Below are 13,486 nucleotides of genomic sequence, written 5' to 3'. Positions count from 1 at the left end.
TTCCTACCACATAGTTATAGAACAGTTGTGGCATAAGTACAACTCTGGTATCAATAACAGAGACAGACAGACATTGAGCTAAACTTGATCCCACAGCTGAGGCAACTGGATGTCTGCACAATCGCATTTATGACCTATTGGCACAATCCTGCTACATATCTGATTTAATATACATGACACTGTGACCATCAGGCTCCATATTCCTTGGGGATATTGTCATACAGTGTCTAGCACAAACAGGGTCACAGGTTGATTTTGGGAGGCTGAAATGGGCTGAAATGATGCAAGACCCAATTAAATACTTCAGTAGTACCTCATACCCAAACGTGAACTCCAAATCGTGTAATTGTTCTTCACCACCACTACATTTAAGGGCACTCTAATTTAATTGATATAATCCTATCTCCCAGGCTAACTTACTCCAAGAGAAACTTCCTTTCTAATGTGTTTCTCACAAATTATTCATCCTTCCTTACACCAAGACACTGCACACCTTTTAGGACAGAAATTAGGACAAGGGACACTAAGAATATCAAAAGATAGTATCTTTCATTTTTAGGAGTCTGTAGACCCTTTTTCTTCCCATTGTGTTTTAGCTACTAAAAGTTGCCAGTTTAAGAAAAACAACTTTGGGAATAATATTTTTAATCACAAAGTTTATTTACTTAGTAAAGTTATATTACAATATGTACAGTTTCTATTTACATACACACCTTTCTAAGAAATGAAGCACCATATAATACAGTTAGTATTTTAGAGGAATTTACAGATATATTATTTTTGCATCCAAATAGTTATATCTACAGACACATATTAATTAGAACCAAATACTTATAAGACACTGACTTTAGTTGGTTTTGGATTAGAGTGCTAGTGAAGTTATCAAAGAGAAATTTAACTGCTGTCAGCTATCAACCTGTGCTTCAGGATAAGGGACCTTAGCTATGTCATTTCAGAGGCTACGTGTAAACTTAATCCTCAGAGAAAGTCAGAGGTGTTGACAGAAGGTATTTTACAAGTCACAAGAATGCAACACTTTCATCAGTAAGATTTTTACTGTCATCAAAAAACAGAGTTTCATTAAAAAGGAAAAGAACATTGCTTAAGTCTATATGCATGATGCAGAATGAAATTGAGAATCTGGAAGCTTATGTGATACAGTATCACACATTCCCAAAGGAACACATTGACTCTTAAAAGAGCCCAGTCCTACAGCTACTGAAACTTGTGGCATGATCCCCTTAACCCAGGAGAAAGTCTAGCTGTCTGCTTTGTGACCTTTCTGTCACCATCAAGAAAAAAAGAAGGCTCTGTCCAGGGTACAAAATTTCCTTCAAGTGAATAAAAGACATTCGGAGGGGGGAAACGTAAAATGAGGTATTTAATAAACTACAGGAAAAAAGAAAGCACCTAGTTTGAAAGACTGTTTTGAAAAAACATTTTAGTTATTTTATATACGCAATTATTACCTTCACCTGATTGTGAGTCAAGTTTTGTATAAACTATTTATACCTTTTATGCAACCTAATTCGTGCTTTTCATATTTTTACTTCGCTAGATGACAGATCTGATGGCTGGAAGAAAACAATGTTACTCAAAGGACAGTTGTTATGACAGACGCAGGTGTTGATCAACATCACTGGCTTTTTTAGGACTTTGCCCTGAGGACAGCGGAACTCCACCTGAATGGTTTTGGTGTTGTGCGGGGTACAGCATCGCCCATCATTGCAAAGGCCACAGTAACGTGGTTTGTATGTCTGCACACTCGTGCAGTTGTTGTACTCGAAGCGAACAGCTTTCACAGACTTCTTTGTTCGGACACATTTCTTCCCTTTCTAAGAGAAATAAGAAGAGACATTAGATATATCACTCCATAAGACAGACAGCAATTAAAAGTTGGCATGCAAGGATATAGGTCTACTCTGAAAACTTAAATTTATTGTCTTTATTCACTCAACAACAAGAAGAGCCTGCAGCTGCTTCAGTAGTCACTTACAGGTAACACCTGCAAGATCTATCCTTTGACAACAATGTGTTACTGGACTAGTAATGAATGACAAATAATTAAAGCACAGGCTTGTCATCTGATACAAGCAAAGTCGACATTCATTATGAAACTATACTCTACTGGAAAACTCAAGATAGTGCAGTTCCATCAGAGAATCAGGAAGCCAAACAACCAAGTCACAGGCCTACATTCAGGGGAAAAAAGAGGGGTAAAATCAATTGCAAAAGTTGTAGTCCATTCCTGTGACCCAAGGCAGCTTTAACCATGTGTTTCTTAACAAATGATTGTCTTACTTGTCTTTGGAAGTCTTCAGTGACAGAGACTCTATATACCCCCAGACAACCCTAACGGTTCACTGCTCTTACTATCTGGAAGGTTTTCACTCATGTTTTAATTTTCATGAAGTCTAAACTCTCCATTTCTTCTTGTATCCCCCATGGACTCAGAACAGGCTGCAACATCTGAACACAGTTACTACAATGAATATCTCTTCTCTTCCATTCAGAGGAAGTTCAGTTCTATTAGTTTTTCCCTAGATGAAAATGTTTTCTAGACCTCTGATCATTCTCGTTAATCTCCCCAGCTCCTTGTTCGTTTCATATCCTTTACAAAACACATTATTTAAGACTGCAGAGACTTCAGCAGTTCAGCAAAGGTCTTAGAAATGCTTTTCAACACTCAGAACTTTATATAAAGTGTTGGTCCTCTTACATAACCACATGTTATTCTACCTGACAGGAATACTTGTAATAATATGCTGAAGCAGCAAAGAAGTCAGCTCCCTTAGATACACATTTTTTTTTGCATTGGAAATGTAAATGTTGGGTTTGCTTGCAAAAAAGCATCATAAGGATTAAAATAAGGTTTAATTTACCTAAGCAGACTTTGCAGGATCTTACACATTTCTCTGTAGTTCCAGATGCTCAATAGACTAGAAATCTGACATATCCATTCTGTATGACTGAAGCAACTCTGAAGTATACATACGGTAGAACAATTGCATTTGTGGGAGAAGTTAGACTGTGCGAGCTCTCAAAATAACCTGCACATGCAATACATGTGATCTGAGACAGCTCAAATTATCACAGAATCATAGAACAGTTTGGGTTGAAAAGGATGTTTAAAGATCATCTAGTCCAACCCTCCTCCAGTAAGCTGGGACATCTTCCACTAGATCGTATTGTTCAGAGCCCTGTCCAGCCTGACCTTGAATGTTTCTGGGAATGGGGAATGGCATCTACAACCTCCCTGGGCAACCCGTTCCTCATGTCTCACCACCCTCATTGTACAAAATTTCTTATATCTAGTCCTTTAATCTAGTCTGAATCTACACTCTTTTAGTTTAAAGCCATTACCCATTGTCATATCACAACAGGCCCTACTAAAAAGTCTCTATCTTTCCTGTAGGCCCCCTTTAAGTACTGGAAGGTGCTGTAGGGTCTCCCCAGAGCCTTCGCTCCTCCATGCTGAACAACCCCAACTCTTTCAGCCTTTCCTCATAGGAGAGGTGTTCCAGACCTCTCACCATCTTAGTGGCTCTCCTCCGGACTCCTTCCAATAGGTCCACATCTTTCCTGTGCTGAGGGCCCCAGAACTGAATGCAGTACTCCAGGTGGGGTCTCAGCAGAGTGGAGTAGAGGGGCAGAATCCCCTCCCTTGATCTCCTGGAGGTGCAGCACAAAGCTACTAAGCAAATATGGCAAGTCTAATGCGTTTTTGTTAAAAAAACCCTTGCCTCTCTGAGCAGCCTACCTTATCAGATGACTCATCATTTTCACAAGGTCTTATCATGCAAAGCCGCGTCTGCTTCACCATCTCACACCGTTGATTTCTGTTCGTAACACGAATGGAAAAGCCCATTCCACAGCTTTTGGAGCAAGCACTCCATTCTGTTGTCTGCTCAATACAATTGGCACCTGAATCCGACACATCAATCCCAAGTGTGGCCTCTTGCCTGTAGGCTGGAAACAAAACCCCACAGAACTTTACTACAAGAAAAACTCCCATGAAAACCCAGTATCTAACCGAGCTCCACCACATCTGGAAAGCAACATGTGAGACAAAAAAAGGTTCAAACCCCATGCTTTTGAAAAGATTTAGGAATTTTAAAAGCTGCCTTTTTAGGAATCCTGGGTGGCAACTTCCTGCATCTAAAAATAACAGAAAGGTGCATATCAGTGTAATCAGCAAAGCATTTAGAATCAGTTCACTCAAGAATTATTGCCAATTTTCAAACCAGTTTAGAACTCTACTTTAATAACTTTTCATTCCTCAGTCTTTCCAATGGACATACATCACAAATCTGTTCTAAAGCTAAGTCACAAAAATACTTATATTAGGTGTGATTTGAGAGAGGTTGAATGATTTATCTAAACTAATAAACAGCATGGAAATAAAGTCCTTTCCTCTGAGAATCATAAAGTCACCCCATCTTGTCAATTATTGACAGATTACAGGCAGGGTGATGGTGGAGAGGGAGGAGGGAAGCAATTTCCAGGAGCTATCATAGCTACTTAAAGCCATAGTCAACTCTGACCATCATCCTGCCATATTAAGCTGTACTATGCAAATATTGTTAACTGGACAGTTTGGCTCATTGATTAGCACAGGAGCAAAGAGGAAGAGGCAACATAACTGAGCCATCGGTCACAGTTCTTGCTGTTAAGTTCCTCTACAATGGCCCTTCTGCCTTTTGCATGGTAAAGATCCAAAAAGGTGGCCTCCCAAGAGGGATGGCGATTGCTAAAAAGAATGCAGATAATTCATCTGTAGGAATTTTACAGATTAGCCTGTCACTGTCAGACAAATCAAAGAAAAGGAAAGGTAGCAGAAAGGTGTCAAACTTTTTGTTTATACCTTATGTGCCTTACAACTTATGCTTCATAGCACATTGAAAAGTTATTAGAACTTTTCTCTCTGGATCCTTCCTCACTTGTTTTTTAAATGAATTAGCCAAGTTTCAGCATAACTAACTGCTTAAGATTACAAAGAGCAGTGACTGGAAGAAAATGCAGTACCCTCTATTCTCAGTAAAAGTAGCTTATGAAAATTCATGTTGAACCAATAGTCTAATTTAAAGGGGATGGAGACATAACCCCGTAAGAAAACAGGGGGAAGATATTGTCTAGGGTTTTTCAATTACAAAAGCACTTTATGAGTTCTGCATTTTGGAATGGGTCGGGATTTTTTACAGATGCACTCACTGTGCTTATATCCACTGCTTCTCCAAGTACTCTGTAATGTTTTTAATGCCAGCAATAATGATGAGAGCTGTAGCACAGACAAGCGGGAATTTGTTGGTATTTTAGCAACCATGCTGACCACTTGTAAGAGCTGCAGAATTTAGGGGAAAAAAGTCTCTTGTAGACTAAGACGTTATAATAGTATTTATGATGTAACATATTCCTGCAGAGCAACTAGCAAGATTGAAGCTTTGATTTTTTTTTTTTTTTAGTGTGGGAATGTTTGGAGGATTAGCGGCTTGCCCCTGTTTTATTCTGCTCAGAGAACTACTGTGCACCAGATAAACAGAAATTTAAGAATTGGGAAGTAATTTAAGTTAGCTAACTTTTAAAACTGCTGTGCACATTCACCTTCTGAATCTCTTCTTTTACGTGTTGGGCTCTGCCTTTATTCATTACCACTGGTATACCTACTAGTCACTTCAGATGAGAAAAAAAGATCAGAAAAAAACAGACTTGCAAACCAAGGTGTCTTAGATTTGGCAACCCCATGGATATTTCCAGTATATATCCCCTCCTCCTCCCAATGACTGTGATAGTTTTAATTTCCTCACCAGCCATAGCAAAACCTCCCAAAATCACTTCATCATCAGGGTCGCAGATCCACTTCTCACAGCACTCTCCAGGGACTTCGATTTTTCTGGGGAAGGGGCAGTCGGGCCCGGGGAGCAGCAGGTCCAGGTTGCAGCGGGGCAGGCAGCCGATCTGTCCATCGCGGCAAGTGCACTGGTACTTGCAGCTGGGTTGGAACGTCTCCCCGTTGCGATAAATCATCCCGTCAAACACGCAGTTGTCTCCCTCCAGCACTAGTGGGAAAAGGGAAGGCATTTCGCTGATACAGTGGGCATTCGGACGGCCCCCGACCCTCCCAGCCCCTCGGCGGCCGCACTGGCCCCTCCCGCAGCACCAGGGAGAGCCCCGGCCCGCCGTAGTGCGGCCGCTTTGCCGGAGGGAAGAGGGGAGAGCAGCGCTACAGCGACACCCGCAGCGGACTCCGCGGCAGGCCCGGCCCCGGGCAGGGTCTGCCCGCCGCCCCCGAGGGACACCCCTCGCCGCCCCCGAGGGGCACCCCTCGCCGCCACCTACCCATGCAGATGCCGACGGTGCCACCGTCCTCGGGACCGCGGTCGCAGTAGAGGCCGCTGCTCTCGTCGCAGGGCAGCAGCGCGGAGCAGCGCTCGCCGCGCTGCCGGGCGCACACCAGGCAGCAGGAGCAGCCGTCCAGCACCGCGGGCACGCCGGGGGCGCAGCGCGGCGGCTCGGCCGGGCAGTGCTCCCCGCACGGCCGGGGACACGCCGGCTCCGGCCCGCTCTCCTGCGGGGACACGGCGGCCCCGGGGGCCGGGTCACGGGGCCGCACCGCCCGCCGGCTGCCCCCGGCCGCCGGCCCCGCTGGGCGCCCCGCACTTGCCTCGCACGGCCGGAGGACGAGGAGGAGGAGCAGCAGCAGGGCGGGCAGGTCTTGCCCGCCGCCTGTCGCCATGGTCCCGCCCGCCGCGCAATCGGCTCTGGCGGCAGAGCCATTGCAGCCGCTTATATAGAGGCGATCGGGGACCCCCCTCCGCCGCCACCCCCGCACGGCGGGCAGAGGGCCGGAGGCGGGGAGGTGGAGCGGGGGAGCTGGAGCCAGGCCGGGCGCTGCCCCGGCAGCACCGAGCCGCTGCCCCTGCCCTGCCCGGCGGGATCCCTCTGCCCGAGGGCGGTACATGGAGCGGGGACCAGCGCTCCGAGGGCAGAGCTGGTCACTGCCCGGGGGCCGAGTCGGCCCGGTGCTTGAAGTCGAGGGGCTCCCCCGGACGGGGCTGCCGCCCTCAGCCCATTCCTATGGCCCGTCTCCTGCCCCGTCTCCTGCCTCGTCTGCTCGCAGGCATCAGTCCATCCATCCATCCATCCCCACAAGAGCGGTGCTGCAGTCACACACGGTGGGGCAGCACAGTGCTGTCCAAGCGGCTACACCAAGGCCTCTGGCACTGCCAGTGTGGCTGGGCAGTGCTTGGCGTTGGAGACCAGCTACCCAAACACCTCTTGGGGCTGGTGGCCGATGGTGACACTCTGCTTCTGGCCCTGGAGTGAGGCGTTTGGGGCTTGGCAGGCATTACAGAGGCAGGAATGAAGCCCGTGAAGATCGGGGCTGTGGGGGTGATGAGTGCTCCTCAGTGAACTCTTCAGTTTCAAGTCATGGGCACTTTCATTACCAGAGGGGTGCAGGTGTATCGGCTGATGGGAAACAGAAGTTGCATAGGGAGCCCTCCCTGCTCTGTGCAACACGGTGTGTTGGAGCAGTGACAGACTCCTCAGTGCTCACATGGTGTGTTCAACCGCAGAGGATGCAGAGTCGACATGCCAGGCCTCAGGAATGCTTTGTAGAAGTAACTCCAGTGCTCTGTGCAGTTAAGATTTAGGCCAAGCGTAAGGGAGACTAAATCTGTTAACGGGTTTTACTTGTCAGGAATTGCTTTCTGCCCAAGCAGGCCTTCTTGGGTCTTGCTAGGATACAAATATTCTTTATCTTCGGTTGTCTGAGGCAGATAATATGCACTGGATTCTGTTATGGCTTGTTAAAGAGAAAATATTTGAAAAATAAACAAAACTTGTAAGCAGACTAGTGAAAACAAGATGCCTTTTACGTTTAAGACATGACACAAGTGGTACTCATGAATTTACAAGGCTGCTGTAACTCTTGCCAAGGCAAAAGTCAGCACAAAAACAGAAATGGCAAGATACAAGTTTTGTTTTGGACAACAGTCACTGTTCCTTTTTTGATGGTGAGTGGCAACCGCAGGGTTTCTGGAAAAGCCTGGCATTCTAGGGAAAGCAGACTTCACTCGTGCATGAATACATTATCTCTGGACATGCATTGGCCCTTCATTTTCTCACTCACATACAGCAGGACCAGCCAAGGGGAACATTGGTTGTTCAAACCTTATTAGCAGCTTGGGCATGGGTTTGAGGTTATTTCAGTCATCCACTGCCTGCCAGGTCATTTTGCCTCCCTTATCTCCTTTTTTTTTCTTTTTTTTTTTTCTTGCTTCTTTTCCTCTTATCTCTGATTTAGGCAGTTCAGTGCAAAGCCACCACTTTTATAGTACCTTGCTTGTGAACAGAATAACCAATGCTCTTGGCCAGGCATGAAGATTTGCTTAAAAGAAGTAAGGCTGTTCCTGTAGTTTTCCCAAAAGCAGGGCTGTCAGCCAGAGGGCACATACAAGACTTGTTTTTGCCCATCCCTCTGTATGTGAATCTGCTGAGGTTTTCAGTGGTGATAATCATTCACAGCCACTGAAAGTTTCCTTACCTTTCAATGAGATTCCTTCACACCATTCTTAAATATCTTCTGGTGTATAAAAAAGGTTTCACCACATAAAACTGCAGAAAGAATCAAAGAAATGAAAAAAATATTTGCCAACATACTTAATTTGAAAAAAAACCCACCTCTGTTTTACTTGCATTTAATAAATTTATTAAAGCCCTACTTGTTTATAAAATACCATTTATGAAAATATGATTATGCTACATTTTAGTACAATAAGACCAAATATCCTTTCCTGGACATTTTAGTTCCTCCAAGCATAATTTGGAGTCCATTGAACCACCAGTTCTTGGATGTTGGTTCATTTTCCTAACTGTGAACATTTTTGTTTGTACTTGTTTTACAACTTTTTAAAGAGTGCCATACTGTTCTTATCATATGAAAGTAGCCTTTGTTACTTCTCACAGAATAAAATAATGATCAGGTGGAGGGGTTTTATGCTGGCTCAGCTGGCAATGAATAGCATTTATTCATGATACAAAATTAGTAAGTACAAATAAATATTTTAGTTTCTCTGGGTTTGCTTTTTTTAAAGAACTGTACTGAAGTGAGTTAATATTTGGGTTGCCACTTTGGCTGTAGCTGTTGCAAAGAGTAATCCCTCCCAATACATAAAGAAGTTTCCTGCACCACCAAAATGGCAAAGGAAGCTTTATCTAAAAGACTGGAAACAGAGGTTACAAATAAAACTGACTCAACTCTTACAGTGTTTCTAGTTGTTGATCCTATTCCTATCTAAAGGTGTCAAGGTATGTGTCAAGGTATGACAAACCATTGCAAAAATTCAAGCATTCATAGTAATATCCCTCTGTTTAAAGCCAGCTTCCCGTCCAGCCTCCTATGAAAGTCACTGCTTCACAACAAGCAGCCCTATAAAATTATCTTCCATTCCTTTTGTATGGCAAGTGATGCAATTTTTAGTGAGTAAAATTCTCATAAATACCACATCTTTCTCATTCTCTTCCTGATTTTTTTGTCCCACCATTTTCTACTGATACAAATATGATGGTGGATGATTCATCACTTGTCCTGCACTGTCTCATAAATTAACACCCTCTCTTGTAGTCTACCTCAAAATGCAATATTTTTCTTGAAAATATTGCAGTTTTTCATTTTTAGCTATCCCTTCTCAGCCTAGATGACAGCTGCAAATTCCTAACATCTTTTGGGGCTATTAATATTGAGCATGACCTAAATATGGAACAAACAAAAGTTATATAAACACCTCAGTAAATTCAGATAATCAGTGATATTATCAGCTTTCCATACATATTGACATATCACAATAGCAAGCCAACAGACTTGGTAACGGATTGCCCTGGTTCCTCCCTCAACATATGGTAATGGCATAAGAGGTTCTTCAGCCACAAATGAAATTACTGTAGCTAAATCTGGAAAAAGATTTCTGAAGTGTGAATTGTGTTGCCTGCGGGGATGACTGGGTACCTAAACTAATATTTAGGGTTATCCTGATGGTTATCCTCATCTAGCCTGAACCATTCAAAGCAACCCTCCATGACAACAACATGCTTTGAGGTATGTACCACAGCCATTGTTGTTCAGAAGATATCTGTCCAAGGTTCAAATGAACTCTCCTACATTTTTTCTGTTTATATAACTAGTTTGTAAGCATTGTGGAGTTATAAAGTTGCTGTTTGACTTCTAAATTTTTAGCTTTCTGTCTCCTTGACTTCTGTACATTCTACAAAAAGAGGTAATCCAGAAACCAGCATTTAGCTGGGCATTTGATTTCATCCTCAATATTTAGGGTTTTAATATTGATGAATAGTGTGATTATTCTTGAAAATCATACCTGCACTACAAATATGAGGCTCAGATGTTGGTGACATTACTTCTGATGTCAGTGTTAATGAACTGTTTTATTGAGCTATTAAGAAAAGATGAGAAGATTGCTACATGTTTTTACACACAATTGAAGAAAACTTTGAAATGAAATATCATTGCATTTAAAACTGAAACATCATTTAGAAAATGTCAGAGTTTATTATGTGGGGATGGGGTGTACCATTATCTTTGAGTCAGACAATTCTATGTGCTCAGAAGAAATTCACAAGGTCCAGTTTGTTCTCATCTGTCTGTTCCACCAAAAAAGTTCAATCAGTTTCTTTCCCCCAGACCTATTTCAGCTACAGAGCCGGCTGGGAATACTTACATGTTATCTACATGTTATTACATATAGCTTTGTTATTTTGGGGAATATATGAGGAAATGTAGGTTTATTAAGAATGACATTATTATTTGCTCATTTATAATTGGTTCAAATGTCAAAATGCTATGGTGTGTGCCAAGACAATTCTCCCTTTTTAGTCAAAAGGGTGCAGGTGTAAGTATTTGCTGTGATTTCATTCAGACCGAGATTTTTAGAAGAGAGCAAGAAGAACAAACATGGTATGCATCCTGTTAAAGATAGCACAAAGAGTAGGGTAGGAATGGCTCATGTCCACACTGCTTAGGGCTGTCATTCTTTAGTGCAAATACTTTCTATACACTAATTAGGTTTGGATTTTTATCTCCCTGGAATTCTCTGTATCCTTATGGCCATAAACCATTATAATTTGGGTGAGGGTGGGATGACTGAACAAAGTGCTTGAAGCAGCATAAGGGCTATGCTACAGCCCATCAAAATAACATTTTTAAATAAGGAACCTGAGGGCAGGTGTGGCGTGCCAGCATCTTTGCTGTGAAGCCTTTGCTCCCTTTCAGGATGACAGTAGGCATGTATATTCAGGAATATGTACTCACTTTCCGTAGTGCCAATTTCTATGTTGGGAACCAAAGGGATGAGACTCGTGCCAAAAAAAGGTCATTAATATTTGCTCTCAAAAGACATAAGATCGTTATTATTTGCTTATTTAATTTGATTTTTAAATTTATTAACCCTAAATAGATAATTATGCTTTTTGTCTGAAATGACCAGATTAACATTACTGAAAATCTACGCTGGGTCCATTTTGCTGCATGAGATGATAATGGATAAACAGAATTGGGGAATTTTTCCTTTCTTTATTCGCTGAGTGAAACTCATTTGGTGCAGAGGGCCACCAAGGTCCTTGAGGGATGTCACCTAATTTCTATTCCAAGAGTTTCAGTAAGAGATACATGGACATGTATCTCAGTAAGAGACACCTGTGGACCATGTGGGGTTCCCTGGATGAAAGAGCTGTTAAAGAGTTGCCTCTCAGATTGCTTTTGAGGATAAGAATACAGGTGTGAGTGCGGGCAGGAAGAAAATGCTGGAAATCTGAAGAACCTAGTGATGGTAAAATGGGTGTTCTGTAATCATAAAACTAGTTCAGCCAAGTGAGGTTCCCCATCTTTTTTTCCTTCTCTAAAGAATAGCCATTTTTTCAGAGCATGCGTGACAGAAAGTGCTATGGATAATGAGATCCTAATTCAGCTAATTGAGAGTTCCAGACATTTACAAGTAAGTGTTGCTACCAAATGATATGATTTAGGGCTGTTCTTTGTGCTTATTTCCCATATCCTTCTTGGTCTCTGCCAAGTGCTGAATAACCTGGCCATAAGTACTGAAAACATATTTTATAGTTTTCATTTCATTTTCCAATATGCTTTTGTCATATTCTTTTTTCGTCATAACTTATTAAGAAAGAACTTGTCCTGGGAATGAGCAGCTCCAGCAGGTTTTGAATTAGGAGAGCTCTGAATTAGAAACCGTAAACTTCTCAGAATGCAAGGAACACAAATGAGGTACAATTAAATTGAACCCTCTCAGCTTGAGCTCTTTTATAGTCTTTATTGTTGCTTTGTGCTGCAGGTGTAGAGGCAGTTTCAGAAGTAATTCTTATAATTTAAGGGGTTTAAGGTTAAAACTAGTTTTTTCTCATAGAGCAAATGACTTGTCAGAAAGGACAGAGAAGTTTAAGAGCAATACATTCCCTACAGAGGCAGCTGCACAATGCAAGGTATCTTGAGAGTGCATGACAGCCATCCTGTCCCAGACTGAGAAGGGCAGGGCAGCAACACTGAGTTCACACAAAGAGGGACATGCCTGGCAGGAGGTGTTCCTTCTTCTACATAGAATAATTTTGAAGACCATACATTTCAGTTCAGATACATGATTTTGAGCATCTATCGTTTATCTCAGTCAGTAATAAATCAACATTTTCTTTATCATCTGTTCTGAGATCCTGCATTGCTTGATAGTAACACATTTTGGGCTGGCAAGCTAGGTGCCCTTCCAGGGAACCATTGACATCCCTAGTTCCTGAACCAACTGCCTGATCTTCCCAAAGTCTCTTCGATGTTTCTATAAGTTAGGGCTTAAAAATACTCATAGGGAAACACTGAAATTTTGGTCCTGTGATAGCCAAGCCTTTATTGCTGGCATTCCAAATAGATTTTTTTCTCCTTTAGACAGCCATGTGATACCAGCACAGCTTACCATCTAACTGCATGCACTGAGTCTTGCCAAAGGAAACATACTGAATTGGGCTTCACCAACTCAGAGGAGTCACAGAGTCCGAGCACTTTATCAGCCATCCAGCAAAGAAATCGAAGACATGAGAGATGGAAGGAATGACTGGCCATCTAATCTCTTTTTCTGTTTTTTCTGGTCTGGTTGCCAAGGAGATACTGTACTAAAAGGAGTGGTCCACATATTAGCTTCACTTATAAGCTGCCTCATTGTAAAAACAGCATTTAAAAATAAAGTTTAAAAATACTTGTGAACTGAAAATGTTATTGAGTCATTGTTTAGCCAAGCTCAAATAATTTAATACTTTCAATATTTCTTGTAAACAATCTGTTCAGGCTTTTTTCTGTGTTTCTCTAAATTCTATCCAGGTTTCCCTACTGAAATCCATTGAGCAGAAAAAGTCTATCCAGATAACCATACTATTTTTTCTAAATCAAAGTCGGGGGCTTGTTTATGGAGAGTTCTTTAAC

At 42.4% G+C, this 13,486-nt stretch overlaps 1 protein-coding gene across 1 annotated transcript; it reads right to left on the bottom strand.

Annotated features, from left to right (window-relative positions):
• Positions 1 to 1,189: 1,189 nt before the first annotated feature.
• Positions 1,190 to 6,766, bottom strand: CCN3 (cellular communication network factor 3). Its single transcript, XM_027684550.1, has 4 exons — positions 6,337 to 6,766; positions 5,805 to 6,056; positions 3,761 to 3,969; positions 1,190 to 1,835 (listed from the first exon to the last, which is right to left on the bottom strand). Exons 1-4 carry the CDS (start codon positions 6,731 to 6,733, stop codon positions 1,539 to 1,541), a joined length of 1,155 nt encoding a protein of 384 aa, XP_027540351.1. The 5' UTR covers positions 6,734 to 6,766; the 3' UTR covers positions 1,190 to 1,538.
• Between the last annotated feature and the right edge of the window lie 6,720 nt (positions 6,767 to 13,486).

The sequence above is a fragment of the Neopelma chrysocephalum genome, unplaced genomic scaffold (assembly GCF_003984885.1).
Source record: "Neopelma chrysocephalum unplaced genomic scaffold, ASM398488v2 Primary Assembly neopelma1_66, whole genome shotgun sequence".
In the NCBI taxonomy this organism is placed as follows: domain Eukaryota; kingdom Metazoa; phylum Chordata; class Aves; order Passeriformes; family Pipridae; genus Neopelma; species Neopelma chrysocephalum.
This window is presented reverse-complemented; position numbering and strand designations above follow the sequence as displayed.